The sequence below is a fragment of the Centropristis striata genome, chromosome 2, assembly GCF_030273125.1.
Source record: "Centropristis striata isolate RG_2023a ecotype Rhode Island chromosome 2, C.striata_1.0, whole genome shotgun sequence".
NCBI classification, from domain to species: Eukaryota; Metazoa; Chordata; class Actinopteri; order Perciformes; family Serranidae; genus Centropristis; species Centropristis striata.
This window is the reverse complement of record NC_081518.1, coordinates 7453849-7472750: the sequence shown is the minus strand read 5'-3', so window position 1 is coordinate 7472750 and position 18902 is coordinate 7453849. Positions and strand designations below refer to the sequence as shown.

At 41.4% G+C, this 18902-nt stretch overlaps 1 protein-coding gene across 2 annotated transcripts in view; it reads left to right on the top strand.

Annotated features, from left to right (window-relative positions):
* Positions 1–16049, top strand: part of ankrd11 (ankyrin repeat domain 11) — a 104875-nt gene extending 88826 nt beyond the window's left edge. The window contains exons 6-14 of one of the 2 annotated variants that reach the window (XM_059323975.1): positions 134–334; positions 448–590; positions 1393–1540; positions 1651–6106; positions 6218–8924; positions 9542–9640; positions 10013–10156; positions 11030–11122; positions 11236–16049. In XM_059323975.1, the coding sequence (XP_059179958.1) occupies positions 134–334; positions 448–590; positions 1393–1540; positions 1651–6106; positions 6218–8924; positions 9542–9640; positions 10013–10156; positions 11030–11122; positions 11236–11421 (8177 nt within the window). In that variant the 3' untranslated portion in view covers positions 11422–16049. Of the gene's footprint in view, positions 1–133; positions 335–447; positions 591–1392; positions 1541–1650; positions 6107–6214; positions 8925–9541; positions 9641–10012; positions 10157–11029; positions 11123–11235 lie in introns of both variants that reach the window. The other variant, XM_059323974.1, reaches the window with a different exon arrangement.
* The last annotated feature ends 2853 nt before the right edge of the window (positions 16050–18902 follow it).

Here is an 18902-nt window from a genome sequence, read left to right as displayed (position 1 = left end):
CAAACAAATTATTTGTAGTAGTAGTAGCAGAGGGAATAGTAGACGGAAAGAAAAAACAGTGAAAGAAAATTATTAAAAGATGCAACAAGAAAGTGTACGAGTGTTGAAAAGTGTGTCCATCTCCTTCCTACAGACACAACACCAAAGCATCAGTCACAGTCCAGTCTGGGTCAGAAGGGAACGCCAAACTCTGCATCTAAAACCAAAGACAAAGTGAATAAACGGAATGAGAGAGGAGAGACTCGGCTGCACCGAGCAGCAATCCGTGGAGAGGTACGCCGCATCAAGGAGCTCATCAGCGAGGGAGCTGATGTGAATGTAAAAGACTTTGCAGGTAAGAGGCTCTTTGTAAAGACTGTCTAAGACTGTTTACTTTGCGAATGCAGCGATGTATATTCATTCAAGTGTTGCAAACATATCTCACACAGTATTTCTTGTCATGTTTAGGCTGGACTGCATTGCATGAGGCGTGCAACAGAGGGTATTATGATGTGGCCAAGCAGCTGCTGGCAGCCGGAGCAGAGGTCAACACCAAGGGTCTGGACGATGACACCCCTCTACACGATGCATCCAACAATGGACATTTCAAGGTAAAAAAACAAATATGCATAGCCAATTAGAAGGGCTCTCAAAGAGCTCAGACATCCACAAAGGCCAAATATATTCATACAAATTGGTTGCACCTGCATATTTCCAAAATGAATGGTATATGGTTCTACCTAGCTGATGCCTCATCATCTTATTATCTGCTTCTAAATAGGAAATATTTCACAAACTTAACACTTTTTAATTAAAAGCAGAAAACACTTTTATGATGTACATTATTTGCATTTAGAAAGAAACCTTATTGCACAAGCCAGTACAATTAAGTAATTCAACATTTACACAGTGAAATGATTATAGTGTCTATCATACAGTGTAGAAATCAGAAAACATTATGGTAAGCTACAGATATTAATGGATTGTGATATATGGGTTGTCATTTTTCTGCATTTGGCTACATTATATTTTTCTACAAACGTTTTGTCACTACTGAGCTTTACTACCATCTATTGGATTTTAAGATGTATGGCATTTATCCCACCAAGATAAATACCCTTTTACAATGTTTCGATAATCATGCTGACAAATAAATAAACAAACAAACCGAACTGAAAACATAACCTCCTTTGCATAGGTAATAAAGGCAGCTCATGTCTGAGTGCGCTCAACTGTATTATCGTATAAAATGGTAAAGAACAAAATAACATTTCTAAATTCAGAGGAGTAAACAATAGATCCAAACTCTGATAAAGGAAAAGCTAATGGTGGAAGAGAGTCAGTTTCTTTATTTCTCTTGAGATCATTACACTACTTAGATCATAATGAAATATTTTGTTTTATTTGTTTCAGGTGGTAAAGCTACTTTTACGGTATGGAGGGGACCCACGTCAAAGCAACAGGAGAGGTGAAACAGCACTAAAGGTTGCCAACTCTCCAACTATGCTGAATCTCTTACTGGGGAAAGGCACTTACACCTCAAGTGAAGAAAGTTCATCAGGTATGTAGTGTTAAATGTTTGCATCACCTACTTAAATTACCATTTTAAGTTCTGCAGGTTATTTGTGTAGAAGCGTTTAACTGATCATGCCTCTTTTTTGCTTTCCACAGAATCTTCGGAGGAGGAAGATGCCCCCTCGTTTGCCCCGTCCAGCTCTGTCGATGGCAATAACACAGACTCGGAGTTTGAGAAGTTGAAGTTGAAAGGGAAAAACGCAGACCCTCCATCTAAATCGGCTGTCACGCCCGTCAAAGACGAATACGAATTTGACGAGGATGACGAGGAGGAGCGCGTTCCTCCTGTGGACGATAAACACCTCTTGAAAAAAGACTTCCGTAAGGACCCGGTCACCAAGCCCAACAGCTTCATCTCCATACCCAAGATGGAGGTCAAAACCTATTCCAAAAGCAACTCGCTCACACCAAAGAAAACTGTCAGGCGGATCATCTCTGACAGTAACAGTTCAGACGAGGATGATAGGACGTGTTTCACGCCAGCGCCTACGCCACGGCAACAAGCCCAGCAAACAAATACCAAGACTAGAGACTCTGGCAGCATGAGCTCTAAACAACAAAAAGACAAGAATAAAGTAAAAAAGAAGCGGAAGAAGGAGAGTAAAAATAATGTCAGTAAAGAAGTCAGGTTTGGTAAAGTCAACGATAAATTCTGTACATCTGATTCTGATTGTGGAGATATGGAGAGTGAGGATGACAAGGGCTCAAACAGTATAAAGGACTCTTCTGCAACGAGCCTGAAAGACTCTCCTGGCTTTAATGCATCCTCCTCCTCTTCCCATGGAAACTTGAACTCTCAGAAACAAGTACCATCATTAGCAGAACAGCATCCAAAGCAGTGGAGGACAGATGGCTGGAAGACTGTGTCATCTCCGACGTGGTCAGACGTTAGTTCTCTCTCGGATTCAGTCAGAACACGGCTGTCCAGTGAGTCTGACTACTCCTCTGCTGATTCCAGTGTCGAGTCAGTAAAACAAGTTAAGAGGAAAGCGCAGGAGAATAAAAAGAAGAATAACAACGTGCACAGTAGCACAGTGGACAAGAAAAATTCAGAGCTCTATAAAAACTCCAATGCAGAAAGTGCGGCCTCCAAAACTGATGTCGATGGCAAAGTGGTGAAAAAGCATAAAGTGAAGCACAAGCACAAAAATAAGGAAAAAGACAAAGCTCCCAGTCTAGTGCTCAATCAGGACATGAACGAGAAATTTGTCAAGAGCTATTCTTTTGATTTTGATGATTCAAGGCAAAAGTCCCTAATTGTTGAGTCAGAATCGCCAGTCGAGAGCAAGGTCAAGCTATCCAAACACGAAAAAGACCATTCGAAAAAGGAAGATCGGCTTTCGAAAAGCAAGTCGGAGGATAAGGATTGGTCATCTGGGAAAGATGTGCACAGAACAACAAAAGAGGAGAAAAACAAGAAGGCAAAGGACTCGACCAAGGACAAGACGAGTAAGGAGGAGAGGGAGAAGCCTGTAAAATCTGACAAGGAGAGAAATGTCAAGGAGAAGGAGAAACCCAAGGAGGAAAAACAAAAGGCTCATAAAGAGGAGAAAAAGAAAAAGTCCAAGGACAAGTCCTCCTCAAAGACGGACAGGAAAAGCGAGCAGAAAGAGGAAAAGCATCTAAAGGTGGACAAGGAGAAAAACACCAAGGAGGAGAAGGAGAAATGCAAAAAAGACAAAGCACAGAAGGAAGAGTCTGAGTACGAAGGTTATGACGTCAACAACCGTTTCCTCAACTTAGAGGACACAAAGCTCAGTGCCTCAGATGACCATCATGACAGATGGGGCTCCGAGATGTCCTCTGACTCCTCCCTGTATGATGACAGCTGGGACGCTCCTGTCAAAGAGTACAAGGAATACAAAGCCAATAATGCTGTTAAACTAATTGTCGAGACCGTTAAGGAGGAGACGAGGAGGAAAGAAAACAAAGTCAAGGACAAGAAATCGGATCACAATGACAAAAGATCAGAGAAAGAAGTCCCCTCTAAAAAGAAAGACAAAGACTCCTCAGAAAAGACAAACGAGAAGAAAAAAGACTGGTCAGAAAAACAAAAATTAAACTCCAGTCATTCGGTTGAAAAAGAAAAGAAGCGGAAGGAGTCCACAGAAACGGTCAAAGACAAAAAAGACAAGGACTCTCTAGACAACAGCCGAGAGCGGAAAGACTCATATGACTTCATGAAGGAAAGAAAGGACATAAAAATCAAGCAGGAATCTATAAGAGATGAATACGGCAATGATCCTTTCTTCAAAGACATTGATGCTGTCAGTAAATCGTGCGATATCAGAGAAAGAAACCACTCTGGAAAGGACAAAGAAAAGAAGGGTGAGGGAATGGAAAAGCGAGAAAAGACGAAAGCTGACAAGCACAAAGAGAAAACAAAAGACAGAGGAGCTGATCAGGAGAAAGATAAAAGTGAGAAAAACTCTGCAGAAAAAACTGTCAAGGAAAAGGACACAGACCGGGGCACCAAAGACAAGAAAGAGGGGGTCAAAGACAAACACAAAGAGTCTCACGGCAAAGACAAAGATCGAAAGATGTCTTCAGAACAGACCAAGGACAAGAAAGAAAAGGCCTCCCAAGACAAACACGCTGACAGGGAGAAGGATTTCTTGGAGGTAAAGAAAGAGGAAAGAAAACCTGAGAAAATCCGGGAGAAAACATGGTACAAAATCGCCGACATCTTCACGGACGAAAGTGACGATGATGAGGACAGCTACAATGGCGGAGTTGCACTTGTGTCTGACTCCATCAGAAAAGACTCGACACCTGATCAGGATGAGCTGGATCACTTCCCTTCAGAAAAAATTAGAAAATCTTCCGCGGAGGCTAAACATAACACGGAAAAGGCAAAAGACAAAGAACACAAAGAAAAGAAGAAAGAAAAGGCCACATTTGACACAGGTAAAGAGAGGAAAGGCTCCCTAGAGAAACATAACAAAGACAAGAAAGACTCTGTAGAAGCGAAACATAAGGAAAGAAAAGACAGAATGTCAGTGGACTCAAATCAGGAGAAGAAAAATAAGCTGAAGCTGTTGGACAAAAGGGACACCAGTGAGGAGAAGACAAAGAGTAAATATAAAGACAAGCTGGACCATTCGAAGGAAAGGAAACCCTCAAAAGGCAGTGGGGAGAATGAAAAGTCCCTTTTAGAAAAACTGGAGGAGGAGGCGATGAATGACTACAAGGACGACTCCAATGACAAGAACAGCGAAATCTCTTCAGATAGTTTCACTGACCGAGGACATGAGCCGGTCCTCACTACTTACTACGACTCCATCAGCCTGACGGACGTGTCTGAGGACAGGAGAGACTCCCTGTCCATATCGACACCCCAGGACAAATTCAGAGAAAAAGAGAGGCATCGACATTCCTCTTCATCTTCGTCCAAGAAAAGCCACGACAAGGAAAAGGAAAAGGTCAAGAAGGACAAAGGAGACAAACGGGACAAGACCGAGGAGATCAGAGAGTCCTACACCCGCAGAGAGAGTCTCCCTTTTGAGAAAGAGGCCATGCCTCTAGAGGCAGACCCTTACACATTCCCGTACGGAGGTAAGGGAGACGGCGAAGACGACTTCGATAAAACATTGGAATTTGAAAAAGAGATGTCCAAAAAGGACAAAGACAAAACAACTGGTGTCATCAGCGACAGGACGAAGGACAAAAAGAAAAAGGAGAAACACAAGGAAAAAATCAAGGAGGAGAAGAATAAATATATTGACGGCTTTGGGTCATTTAAACACTCCAAAGAGGATGTGAAGTCGGGGTTGAAAGATAGCCCACAAGTCACCGTTCTGAAAGAGCGGTCAAAGGAAGACAGTCCTAAATTTGATGTGAAAAAGGACAGAAGTCGAGACACATTGGACAAAGACAACAGAATAGACCACAGTAAATCTAAGGTGAAGGATGAAAATGAAAAGCTCACTCAGTCCAAAGACACGGTGAGGAAAGATAATCGTCCGCGTGAAAAGCTGTTGGTTGATGGTGATTATCAAATGACAAGTTTCGGTCAGATGTTGAGTCTAAAAGACCAGGAAATCGAGGAGCGCCACAAGAGACATAAAGAAAGGATGAAGCAGATGGACAAGCTGAGACCCAAGTCAGGGGATCCTAAACTCAAGGACAAGACCAAGTCCACAGAGGAAGTGCGGAAAAACCGCAGCGAGCTGTCATCAAAGAAATCCAACAGTCTGGAGTCCGGTCTTAAAGAGAAGAAGCTGAAAGATGTGGGTCTCCCGGCCCAGATGATGTCTCCGAGCAGGAAGTTCCAGCCCACTGACAGTCAAAACTCTAAGGACTGGCTGGCTGGACATCAAATGAAGGAGAACCTCCCTGCCTCTCCCAGACCAGATCAGAACAGGCCAACTGGTGTCCCCACACCAACATCTGTCATCTCCTGCCCCAGCTTTGAGGAAGTGATGCAGACTCCACGTACCCCATCATGTAGTGCAGAGGATTACCCTGACATCATGTTGGACGGGCTGGACTGCCAGAACTCATCAGCTATGACCATGTCCATGAACGCCTGCTCGCCATCCTTCTTTGAAAGGTATTTAAACGCACAAATATACTGTGTGGTTACTTTAAAAAAAATCATTTTAACTTTAGTACCGCAGTTGAAATTGACATATTTTCTAATGTCTTTCTGTCCACCCAGCAGGTACTCTAACTCCCAGAGTTTCCAGGAGGGAACGTGTCCCACCCCAGCGAAGAACCTCCAGCTGCCCCTCGTCAGCCGCTCTGCGTCCTCTGATGTCCGTAGGCCTCTGGAGGACGAGTTCAAAGCTGAGGCTGACAAGTTCCTTCGACAGCCGAGTGATCCAGCGGCTGAATTTGATCCGTCATCTTCCTCCCAAACTCTAGAGGACAAGTCAGCAACTGTGGACAGACTGGAGTGCATGTCATCTCCTTATTTCTCCCCCATCAGGATGCTGTCCCCTCGGCTGGAGCCAGCCCTTCCAACTCCAGATGTGGCAGCACCAATTCTTGCCGGCAGTGAGGGCAATGATGTATACAACAGTTTCTTGCCCAAACCCTCCACACCAGTCCACCGGCCGGACCCCCAGGAACCCTGCTTCGACATCGCCGCACCACCGACCCCGGCTCCTGCTGCTCTGCCGCCCCTGGACATCGATGACATCTCTGAGCCTCAACACAGTGAGCCAAACCTGGTGCTGTCAGACCTCCCCTCTGTTACTGAAGAACAGGAGCAGGAAGAGGAGGAGGAGGAGGATGACGAAGAGGATGACTTTGAGGATGAAGCTGATCTGGATGAGAGAGCTGATGGAGACCACTGTCCAGTGGAGGAGCCGGAGCAAACGAGGGAGCCATGCTCCTTCTCCCCTCCGGTGGAGGACCCTCTTAGGAAGAGCTGGCCTGCAGAGTCTCCGGACCGGCAGGAACCAGAAGTCCAAGAGCTTTCACCTCCACACTCTGCACCCAACCATGGAGAGAACTGTTTTGATCACAGCATGGGTTGGAATGCCGACATGGACCTCAAATCTCCCCACAGGACTTATGGGGAGATAGAGGCCGCCGTCTCCAAAATAACCAGTCCGTACCATTCAGACAGTGAGATGCAGCACTTGGCTGGACACCCATCTGTCACTCCACCTTATGCTACCTGGAATAGGTGGCACAAGGAGGACCAGGAGGAGCCGGAGGAGCCGGAGGACCCGGAGGACCCGGAGGAGGACTTTGATGAACAGAAGGAGGCTGTGGCTGACATCCCCTCTCCAGAGAGGCCCGACACAGCTATTGATGAGGAACCCAACTATTTAAACACCTCATCATCCTCTAATAGACTGGAGGCTTTCTTCCAGGACTGTAACAAGCCGAGCATGGAGGAAAGTCACCAGATGGCCACTGAGCCAGTGTGTGAAGAACCAGACAGCAGACAGACGACACACAGCTTCACTGCTACAACTGAGAGCCACATGGCTCCAGCTGTGGGCCCCGAGCCTGTGGTGCCCTGGCCAGACCCTTTCTCAGCTGATGCAGATGAACTGGATGACCTGGGACCTTTCTCCTTGCCTGACCTACCACTACCAGACAAGACAGAGGAAGCTGAGGCCCGAGACCCAGACCTAGCTGACCACAGCAAGACTGTGCCGACCCACATTAGACATACCATTACGGAGAGAGACAACCCGGACATAATGGAGGTGGATTTACCAAGCCTGGCGAAGTCTTCTTGCCCTCCTGTTGAACTAGGTTTAGGAGAGCCTACTGGTCAAGACTTGGCTCCACCATCACCACATGCCACCTTCCAACCAGAGATGGAGCCTGAGCCTCAGAGTCTGCCGGTTAACACTCCGCTGGCTCTAACGCAACAACAGGGCAGCATATTGGAAAGAAAAGGACCTTATGGAGGACCTGATGAGTCGGATCCCAGTATGTTGTATTCATCTGTAAAATCAGATCCCAGTCAGCAACCTCACATTCAGATCCACCCCCTCCCTGAGTCGTTGCAGTTACCCATGGATTCAATGCCTGCCACCAAGCCAGAGGTGATACAGGAGGAGATGTCTGAGCCCGTAGCAGAACCTGTGTCATGCAGTCCTCTTCCTCAGCTCCCAGTGGCGGTGAGCCTCTCCACCACAGTGGAACTACCAGACACTCAGGAGACCACAAGCAAGCTAACGCCAGTAACCCTGACCACTGTGTCCACCACTGTAGATGTCCCCAAGAAGGTGGATGAAATCCCTCAAAGGATGACCCGCAATCGCGCCAAGAACAATCCCTCTGCTGCTGCTGTCCCTCCTACCTCCTGTATAGTAACATCGTCCGCCACTGCCACCCCTGTAACGACCAGTCCGACAGTGACCATCAACCCGATTCCAACGAGAACCCCGACACCCACCTCAGCCTCTTCTTTCCCAGCTCTGAAGAAAGACAAAGAATCTGTGATTACCGTCTCCTCCACTGCATCTAATACAACCTCAGCAGTGTCCGTGACAACTTCTGCGCCAGCTGTTATCAGTAAGACGACGAAAGGTCGCCCTCTCCCCGTGGACGAGGAGGAATCTCAGACCCAGCATCCACGGAAGAGGAAATTTCCACGCTCCGCTGGGCAGCAGGTCCAGGTCCAGCTGGTCAACACGGCCATGCAGCAGACCAGAGAAATGATCCAACAGACTTTGGCTGTGGTCGTCAACGCCATCAAACTGGACGATATTGAGCCCTACCACAGCGACCGATCCAACCCTTACTTTGAGTACCTGCAGATCAGGAAGAAGATCGAGGAAAAGAGGAAGATTCTGTGCTACATCACCCCACAGGCCCCACAGTGTTACGCTGAATATGTGACCTACACCGGCTCCTACCTGCTGGATGGCAAGCCCCTCAGCAAGCTTCACATCCCTGTGGTAAGTCATGGTGTCTTCACCTTTTTTCCCCTAATGATGCAGCCAAAGCAATAATTAGCTTTAACAGTTGGGAAGGAAAGTGTCTACACTGCAAAAAAGGTGCAAGATAAAAACACTAAATCTGAGGGAAATTATCTTGCTGCATGGACAGATAATTTCACTTGACAAGATTTCTTAAATTAAGATTGTTAAATCTAGAAATAAGCATGTTGAACACTTAAAATAAGGGATTAACTCTTAACAAGATAAATTAAAGCTGCAAGCAGCGATGAACTGGCCCGAGGAGAGTGCACTGGAAATGATTTGTTTCTTACCAAGATAAAAAAAAGTGTTAGATAATTGATCTTGTTTTAAGAGTTAATTTCTTATTTTAAGTGTTCAACATGCTTATTTCTAGATTTAACAATCTTAATTTCAGAAATGTTGTCAAGTGAAATTATCTGTCCATGCAGCTCAGATTTAGTATTTTTATCTTGTTTTTAGACGCACCTTTTTGCAGTGTAGTTTTTGACCGCAGCAAAGCAATTCAAAAGACATACATGGCAAAATGAAATGCCAAGAAACTTGTTTTTATACTCTCTGAAGGTATATAATGGTATGTTGTGTTTGCTCATCAGATTGCCCCACCTCCATCGCTGTCAGAACCCCTGAAGGAGCTCTTCAGACAACAGGAGGCAGTGAGAGGGAAGCTCAGGTTGCAGCACAGCATAGAACGGGTAAGCAATACTTTTTTCTACATTCTCTTTCTTTAGTTCAGTTATTGCTCACTCCCCGTCATACACACAGCGACACACGTGCACTGAACACTACGAGCACTTCTTTGATGAAACATCAAAGCCTGTTTTTTAATAGAAATGCAAGTGAAATCTGCATACCCCCTACCCCTAGGTTGAGCCAGAGTGAATTGCAGACACAAATCTATTTCATCTCTCGCTAATTAGATGACAAAGATTTCTGTGAAATAGCAGTTTTTTTTTTGTTGATCATGACCCATTTCCATTAACCTCACCAACCAGAGTGGTAAGCCCAATGCCCAAGTTGATATTGAATACTAAATTTCTTTTCTCTCTTTTGCTTATCGTTCGCAGGAGAAGCTGATTGTTTCCTGTGAGCAGGAGGTTTTAAGGGTCCACAGCAGAGCAGCCAGGACAATAGCCAATCAGGCTGTGCCATTCAGCGCCTGCACCATGCTGCTGGACTCTGAAGTATACAATATGCCATCAGAGAGCCAGGTGGGAAATATTCACATATTCTCTGGAAAGTCAGTTATAATAAGGGATGCATGATATACATTTGGCCGATCATGTGGAGTTTATATTATTATGTATGATTCCGATAATAAAATCATAGCCAATGATATATTTGCTGCTAATATGAAGCCTAATTGCTTTTATTGACTCAACAAGGGCAGCATCTACTCACTCCAATACTTGACATGTTATGTGAAAGCATTTTATTTTAAATCTAAGTCAAGTCAAGTCAAAGTTTATTTACAGAGCAAATTTAAAAACAACCTAATTTGACCAAAGTGCCGTACAGTTCTTAAATTACAATAAAATAATACACAAATATAGTAATAAATAAATAAATAAATAACAATGTAAACAATAAAATTATACTAAGACAATAAAATAATCATTTTAAAAAATCTATTTTAAAACAGATTTAGTGTTAAAAAGGAAGTAAAAGAGTAAAAAGTGAAAATTCTAAGGCAAAATACTCTATAAAAGCCAGTTTATATTATTGAAGTTTTTTTTTAATTCTCGAAGGGTTTGAAGAGTAAAAACTGATCTTTGTTTTACAGTGATGTTGTCCAAATTGGTTATGGTCATGAACTCTTAAATCATCCATTTTTGCTCACTGCATCGTTAGCTTTTCTTACCCTCAATTGTGCAGAAACGACTGGTTCTCAACTTCTTTTTAAATTCAATAACATGCAATTATCAGCCTGTTTGTATCAGCCATAAGAGGCAGGTAATGTGACCATTATCGGCTGAAAATAATCTATATCATGCATCCCTAATCAAAGTAAAATGTATGAAAGGCAGCCAGTTATTACATAATCCATTACTTAACCTGCATTCTAACTTGGTGTGTGTCCTCAGGGTGATGAGAACAAATCTGTGAGAGATCGCTTCAACGCTCGTCAGTTCATTTCCTGGATCCAGGACGTGGATGACAAATATGACCGCATGAAGGTAAATATCGGCACTCTGAAGTGATGTGATGTTACGTCTTCAGTTCAAAGGCATCAATACCATAATCTTCTGTATGTACCACGTGGATTAATGCTCTGCTTCTCCTCCCCCAGACATGTTTGTTAATGCGGCAACAGCACGAGGCAGCAGCGCTCAACGCCGTGCAAAGGATGGAGTGGCAGCTGAAGGTCCAGGAGCTGGACCCGGCAGGGCACAAGTCCCTCTGTGTCAACGAAGTGCCGTCCTTCTACGTGCCAATGGTCGATGTCAACGACGACTTTGTCCTGCTGCCTGCATGACACACCTGTGCTCACAGATTGAGAGCAAACTTTGTCTGAATAACTTCTTCTCAAAGAGACTTCGTTAACCAGAACGAATGGAAAGGGCTAGCAAGTTTGAAAGAGGACTTTAGACAGGAAAAAATTATATTCTATAGAAAAAGAGTAAAGATGAAAAAACTTGCTCTGGATTCCCTTCCGTGAAGAAGGAAACATGTTTTTACTGGGGAAAAAGAAAACACACGACTTGCACTTTCATCCTCAAAGTTTTTACGCTTTTGTTTGGTCAGAGTGTGAGAAGCAGAAACAGTTTTTGCTTTGAGGCTCTGACACCGGGACACAACTCCTCAGTGCTCAGTTTCGGTGAGACAGGGGACAGAGATATATTTTCTGCATTCGTTTTTGGTCCCTGCTTCAAAAGACCCGCCACCGCCACCACCACTGGGAGGAGGTATCGGAGAAGAGCTCTCCCAACAAGCGTGGTGCCTGTCCTGAGGAGAAGCCTCCCCTGTTGACCCAGGGCTCCTGGTGGGCCAGGAGAACTAGACCGAGTCCAGCGCTGACCCAGAGGACGTCAACGGAGCCGCGGTGCATCATGTGCATCTTCGATGTAAGACAGCAGGAGGGCTGGGATGGACAGACCAGGAGGCTCGGAGCAGCCGCTGATGGTTTTGGGGCTATAAGACCGTATACCCAGAGGACGCCCTCTCTGTTCGCACTGCACCAGGCCTAGCTGAGCAGCGGTGCAACAGAGCCTGCAGCGGGTTGGAACACAGCATAGGGCTAGCGATGTGTGTGCACGTCAGGGCCCAGTGTCTGAGAGGAAGAGACTGACCCTGCAGCCTCTCAGCCTGGCTAATCAGAAGAGGACAGGCATGGCTCTCTGAGGACAGACCGGAGTGTTCCTCAGACACCCTGCCTGCTCCAACACAAACACATCAGACCGCCATGGACTGCAAAAACACCACAGGACAACCAGAAGAAACAAACATAACGAATGTTGAGATTCAAAGAGACTATTGAGAAATTGTGCTTTGACAGGAGGGGAGAGATATTGTTTTTGTCTATTTCTTTACTTGGGCATTTCATTGTTTCTGAGGAAGTGACTTGAAACACTACAGAGCCAATATTAGTTTAATGGAAAAAAAACAAAAGCAAAATGAAAAAAAGTTGTATTCCGTAAATTATGTACAGTTTTTATATTCGTTAACCAATGTATTCTTGCTGCCTTCTAGATAATTTATTTTGCCACACATTACTGCACAGTTGTAAATAACCTATGTACTGTAATATCACTCAGTTAAGTGTAAAGAAAAAACATAAAAGAAATAAAAATTATCTTTTTATGTACAGTTCACTTTTGGGCAGCACTTTCCCCCCCTCATATCCATGGGCCAAAATGTGTACACGATTCTGTCAGTATTTGAAAGACTCCAGTGCACAGTTGTATGATCCCATCTGTAGATTCGGTCCAGGTTTAGGTAAGGCCACGCACCTGGACGTGGATCGCCACAGCTCACATATAGCTGACAGAAAAACACTTCTGGATTCAAACCGGCCTCCCACAGGCCAACCACCATATAGTCCCTCAGATGTAGCAGAATAGTTGTTGAGGATTTATTTAAAGAATAGACAGAGGATTATTATTCATTGCTTTACTACACAATTATATCTGAAAAAATTCGAACCAAGAAAATGCCTTTTTCAGTGAAAAAAAATGTACTCATTGTTGGGCAAAGTCACATAGATATATATGGGTGGGATGAAAGTGAGAGAGATGTCATTCACAAGCAAAACCATCATGTTAATGTAGAATGGTTTCAAATTGATTTGTGTTTATAATTTTTTTCAAAAATTGGACTGAAATCATTTCTAATTATCACAAAGCATCATTGTCTCTAAATCCAACAGGACGCAGGTCTTTCAGCTCTTCATCACGTGTTCTGTTCTTGTCTGCTCTTCACATTGAATAGACTAAAAGGTTTCTTTGCATACTGTCTTTTAACATCGAGTCAGCCCCTTTGTCCAATGTTGGCGAGCAGCAGCTTATTTTTTTAGGCGCTGTTCCGACTTTTATCACTGGATGGCGCCAGTGTGTCACACAACTCAATAACATAACTGGCTTTGAATTAGACCCGTTGCCTTTCACTTGAATGGGTGTTTTTAAATAAATTAAAATTTTATCACAGCCTACAGGGAGTTAAATGCCCTTATAGGATTCAAATGCAACACCTAGATCAGTTTGGTAATCAATCAGGGCGTCATGATTTTAATTCCAAATTGAAAATCGATCAAAATGAGCTTTCCGGTTCAGGTATAATCCGAATTTAAAGCCGAATTTGACCAAACGGCATGGAAATTCTATTACATTTCATAATGTAAATGATGGTCGTCTGGGTATAAAACCAACAAACTGTTGATCGTCACAAATCAAGAATTTAGAGCTGAAAAAGAGTTTTAAATTAAATCAAATCGTGAACTTAAAATCCTTAAAAGTCTAAGAGGAGAGTCGTGATCCCTCCTAGTAATCACTTAGATCATAAAATTTGCTCCAGCTACAGTCACATTTTTATCAACATTTAATCCACAGGGGTTTGGCTAGTGTCAGGGATTTTAAATGTTAGGTGACTTCCTCATATTACTCACGTTCTTGTCAGGCCCAAGCAGACAGTCACGAGACTTAAATCTTCTCAGAAACGAACCAAAAAGTGAACAGACATAAACACAACCAGTGGAGGGGAAAGAAATAGCTTAATGCTGAATAGATCTGTTTTTGTCCTCAATTTACAACAAAAAAAGAGAAAAATCCAGTTCCAAATGTTGATTTGTGATGACTTGTATTGATTCTCTATTTTTTTCGTGGGTTTTGAAAAGCTTTCCCGACCTACCGCGCAGGCTTCCTGTCTGTGTGCGAGAGCTGCTCATGTATCCTGATGGCAATATTATCTGAAAGTTATTTACACACACTGTCAGTCAGCATAGCTGTGTATGGTATGTCTAGTCAAGTGCAATGGTTGTTGCTATTACACTGTGCAGACAAGGTGGCTAGATGTATAGTCCTGGACATTTTCGAGAGGTACACACATCCTGGTTGGTATACATAGACATACATATTTGGATACAAATAGCCAGAAATTTGGTTTTTAAACCCCTGTTTGTCATGTTTTTGTTTTTAATTTGTTGTTGGTTTCTTACACAGTTTTGGGGGAAGAGGTTTAAGGGTGTCTTTTTGTTCACAGAATCCTTGTGTGTTTTTTAGCTCAGTGTATGTAGTTTTGAATGTTGTTGTGTTTATCTTAGGGGTTTTTGTTCCTGTACAAAGCATAAACACCAGTGGCATGTCAATCACGTTGCTTATCGAGCAGAATGTATACCGTTACTATGCCCTGACCGACCACACCCTCTCACTATTGTTTACAAGACATCGAGTGTGTTTTCCGTTTCATTATGTGTCACCTTTTTTTTAACGGTTTAAGCCCTGCCTTTGTTTTTACTTCTGTAATCAGTCATTTATTTGAACCACAAAGGCTTGAAATGGTGATGGTTGACACAACTGACAGGCGAATTCTCCCCCCCGCTGCACAGAGCAATAGACTAAACACATCCATCCGCGTTGATTCTCCAGTGTGAATATTCAACTAACAAAAACGAGTGATTTCTGGATAAATTGAATACAGACACAAACACACATCAGTCCTCAGATGCACAGTAGAGCACTTGGTCCTGGTGATACAGATGCTAGCCTGACACCACCTCAGTCAGCAACATATTACCTCTACTCTCCTCACATTCACTCATAATGTTTATTTTAGATTTGTTATGTGTTGTTTTTTCTTACTGGACATAAATATACATAATTGCTATTTTTTCATTCTATAGAATCACGATTTCAAGCCTTTTTTTTTTCTAGTTTTGTTTATTTTTTAATTAAAACCCAGACTGTAGCTATTTCTTTGTTCCTTTTTTTAGAGTGGAAAATGACTAATAAAAAGCATGGAGAACTACTCTTTAAATGGTGAGAAATAACCTATTTATTATCTTTTTGTTTTGTTTTTTTGTTTTTTTTCTGACACCTGTGGTATGTTTTGAGTTGAAGTTGGTCTCCGCTGTGTAAATTTTCCTCCTTGTAATGCGTGAAAGAGACATACTGTACATAGCTCTGTAAATAAAACCTCCCAGGACGTTTTGCACCCTCCTCTTTGTACTAGTCTGAAAAATTGCGTAGAATGTGGGGTTCTAACAGCAACGAGCTGCGTGCGCTTGCTGCAGGTGATTATGATGTAACAATGTAACATTTTTTTATTTGTACAATGTAGTTTATTTGTGTACATATTGTTGGAGCAGCTAAGAGGGGGGGTGGGCGGGAGGGTATATGAGGGGGGTTGTTGATGCTATTGTCAGTGCTGTAACAGAAATCCAGTACTTTCACCTCTAGCTGTTGTTGATTTCCTGCAAAAAAAATAAAGAAAAAAAAGACATAAAAAAATAAAAATGCGAGAAACCGAAAATGAGGATGGATGGGAAAAAAAGACTAAAACTGAAAAGTAAAAATTCTAAATTGTTATTTTCTACAGTTGCATGTACAGAGAGCGCGAGAACTGCTGTTGTTCCTCAGAGATTATGTTCGTTAATAAAATTTTGAAATATTACCGGCCGTCCTCTGTTTCTTCTTGATTGTGTGTTTCATTATGTGTGCAACCACATCGTAAAGAACAAGGTTTGTACAAGGTCTTGGAAGTTTCGGAAATGCTTTATTTTAACAATTTTGTTATTAAGGTTATAGGAATGTGCTTGAATTTGAATATACTCCTTAAAGAATGATTCATTTTCAACATAATCCGGTGTTTCATCTACATAGTCACTCATGTAAACCAAAAATCTTTTGACATTTAAAAAATAAAAGAATCCCCGACATATTTGTAGCTAAAAGCTAGAAAAGATAAGATTTTATTTATCCCAATTTATTCCCAAATTCAGTCGTCACAGCAGCCTAAGATACAGATATTACAAAGTAATAAAAATACATAAATATACACATATACATAAACTACTTACATGGCTGCTATTGAATGTTATTGTTAATATTTCATGTAGGGTTTTTCCTGAGAGTATTTTGTATTGCACATTTGTGAAAATAGATTGTTGCATTGGACAATAAATAAAAAAAGTATATATACGTGGATATCCACAGTATAGTATAAAAAAATATGGGAAGTGCTACATAAGGTACCTCTTACTCTGGAAATTTGCCAGCATTAAATAATCATGATGAAAACATACATATATATATATACATATATATGTGTGTGTATATATATATATATATATATATATATATATATATATATATATATATGGAAAAATCCAGACTGGATATATATATATATATATATATATATATAGCTGTTACAGTAAAATATTGATATATATATTGGTGTAGATAATATAATGTATATAATGGTGTGAGTAGAAATTAATTCTGTAAAAGTTTTTTTAATAAAGGCATCAAGAGTCTGGATTTTTTTGGTTTAGGTACTGTGAAAGAGTCTTAAAAAGTGCATGAATTTTCCACTCAAAAAGTTGTACGAAACCCTGTGAAGTTTTTCTAATAAACCCCAAATATGCCTATTCAAAAGAAAAAAAATAGACTTCATTTGAAAACATACTTTTATGAATAATGAAGATGCATTTAACTAATAACATTGACCAAACAGGTCATTGTGGTCAAAGAGACACATTTCTATTGATAGCAGGATGATGTAATGGTGTCAGTGTTTTCAGTGTTTCACAACCTGGATGTTTGAGATGCCTTCTCTGACACATTAGTGGTGGAAGAGTTCAGTCAGTCAACCTGAACCTCTCTGAATGAAATCAGATTTCTGTTCTGCTGGCCTTCATCTCAGTTCTTTTCCTTCACCTTTGCCATGTCAGCCCATCCTCATTGGAGTCCTGCCACCTAACATATTAAAAATGTACCAAACCTATTTATGTCATTCACTGCGATTAACATGATCCACCGCCCTGTCACAAGGCAGACAAACCTGTTTGTGTTCTGAGTCGACACCTGGGAATACTGTCACAAAAACAAAACAGTTCCTTGTAACTTGTTTTTTGGCTTTCGGTGAGATTAAATATGAGTTTTTATGTTTCCTGTTAAAGATGAAACGAACACAAGTCCCCTGCTGAACTGGAGGAAGCACACACATGAGGGAAAAGCATTTCTACATCCTTTGACGACCGATCCCAACTGATCCACTAGTCAAACTTCAGAGAGTGTAAAGTAACAGTTAACATGTCTTCCATGACTAAAGCCTAGTTTAATTCCAGGCTGAATAAACCTCCACGAGCTTGTGCTTCAGATCCAGATAAAAAACACTACTCAAAAAAAAATGACAATGATAGAAGTAAAATGCAATGATTTCCCAATAATGAAATACACAGGAAAAAAATATGCTTATGTACAGCAAACACAAAAAAAAATGCACAAAAGGTCATAGTATGTTATGTAAACAATGTCTGGTAAAAAAAGAAGCTCAGCAAGTCCGAAAAAAACGATTTCAAAAAGGTCATAGTGCAGTATGACATCAAAACTTCATTTAAAAAAATCACAGTATAGTTATCGTTAAAATTTCAGAAAATTCAGAAAAATCTATATAATATAACATGACATAGAAAATGTCAATAATATGTCATAGAATTGCATAAAAAGTACAACATAGTATCATATTGACCAATTATAGTTACTTAGTTACTTTTGTATTAAGTGACTTTTGTATTTAGTTACTTTTGTATTTATCTAGTTTGGGATGTCCAAAAAATGAAAAAAATGATACTATAGTATTTTTGTCACAAAAGGTCAAATTTTAAAATGCCTTAAAAATGCTTAAAGCGTACCAATTATAGTCTGTTGATACATGTTATAGTCTGTCTGTCGAAAAAAAAAAACCAGAAAAACCCCATATTATGGGATATCCAAAAAATTACCCGCTCAAAATAAAGTCATACTATAGCATGTCGATTTTTGTCAAAAACAAAAAAAAAAAATTAAATGCCTAAAAATGCGTCAAATGGCTCAATTATTGTCTGTTGATGCATATTAGAGCATGATATGGCCGGAAATTAGCGGAAGACACCATATGGGATGTCCAAAAATTACCCGCTCAAAAATTGTGAAATCTTAAAATGCCTAAAAATGCCTTAAAATGCTTAAAATGGGTCTATTGATACATGTGGTAGTATGGATTGTCCAAAAATAGCACCAAAAAAAACACCATGTTATGGGATGTCGAAAAATGACCATCTAAAAAAAAAAGGTCAAATTTAAAAATGATTCAAATGGGTCAACTATAGCCTGGATATACATATTAGAGCATAATATGGCCAGAAATTACAGAAAAACATCATATAATGGGATGTCAAAAAATGACCCTCTCAAAAAAACAGCATGTGTGTCGATTTTTGTCAAAAATGGTGAAATCTTTAAATGCCTAAAAATGCCTTAA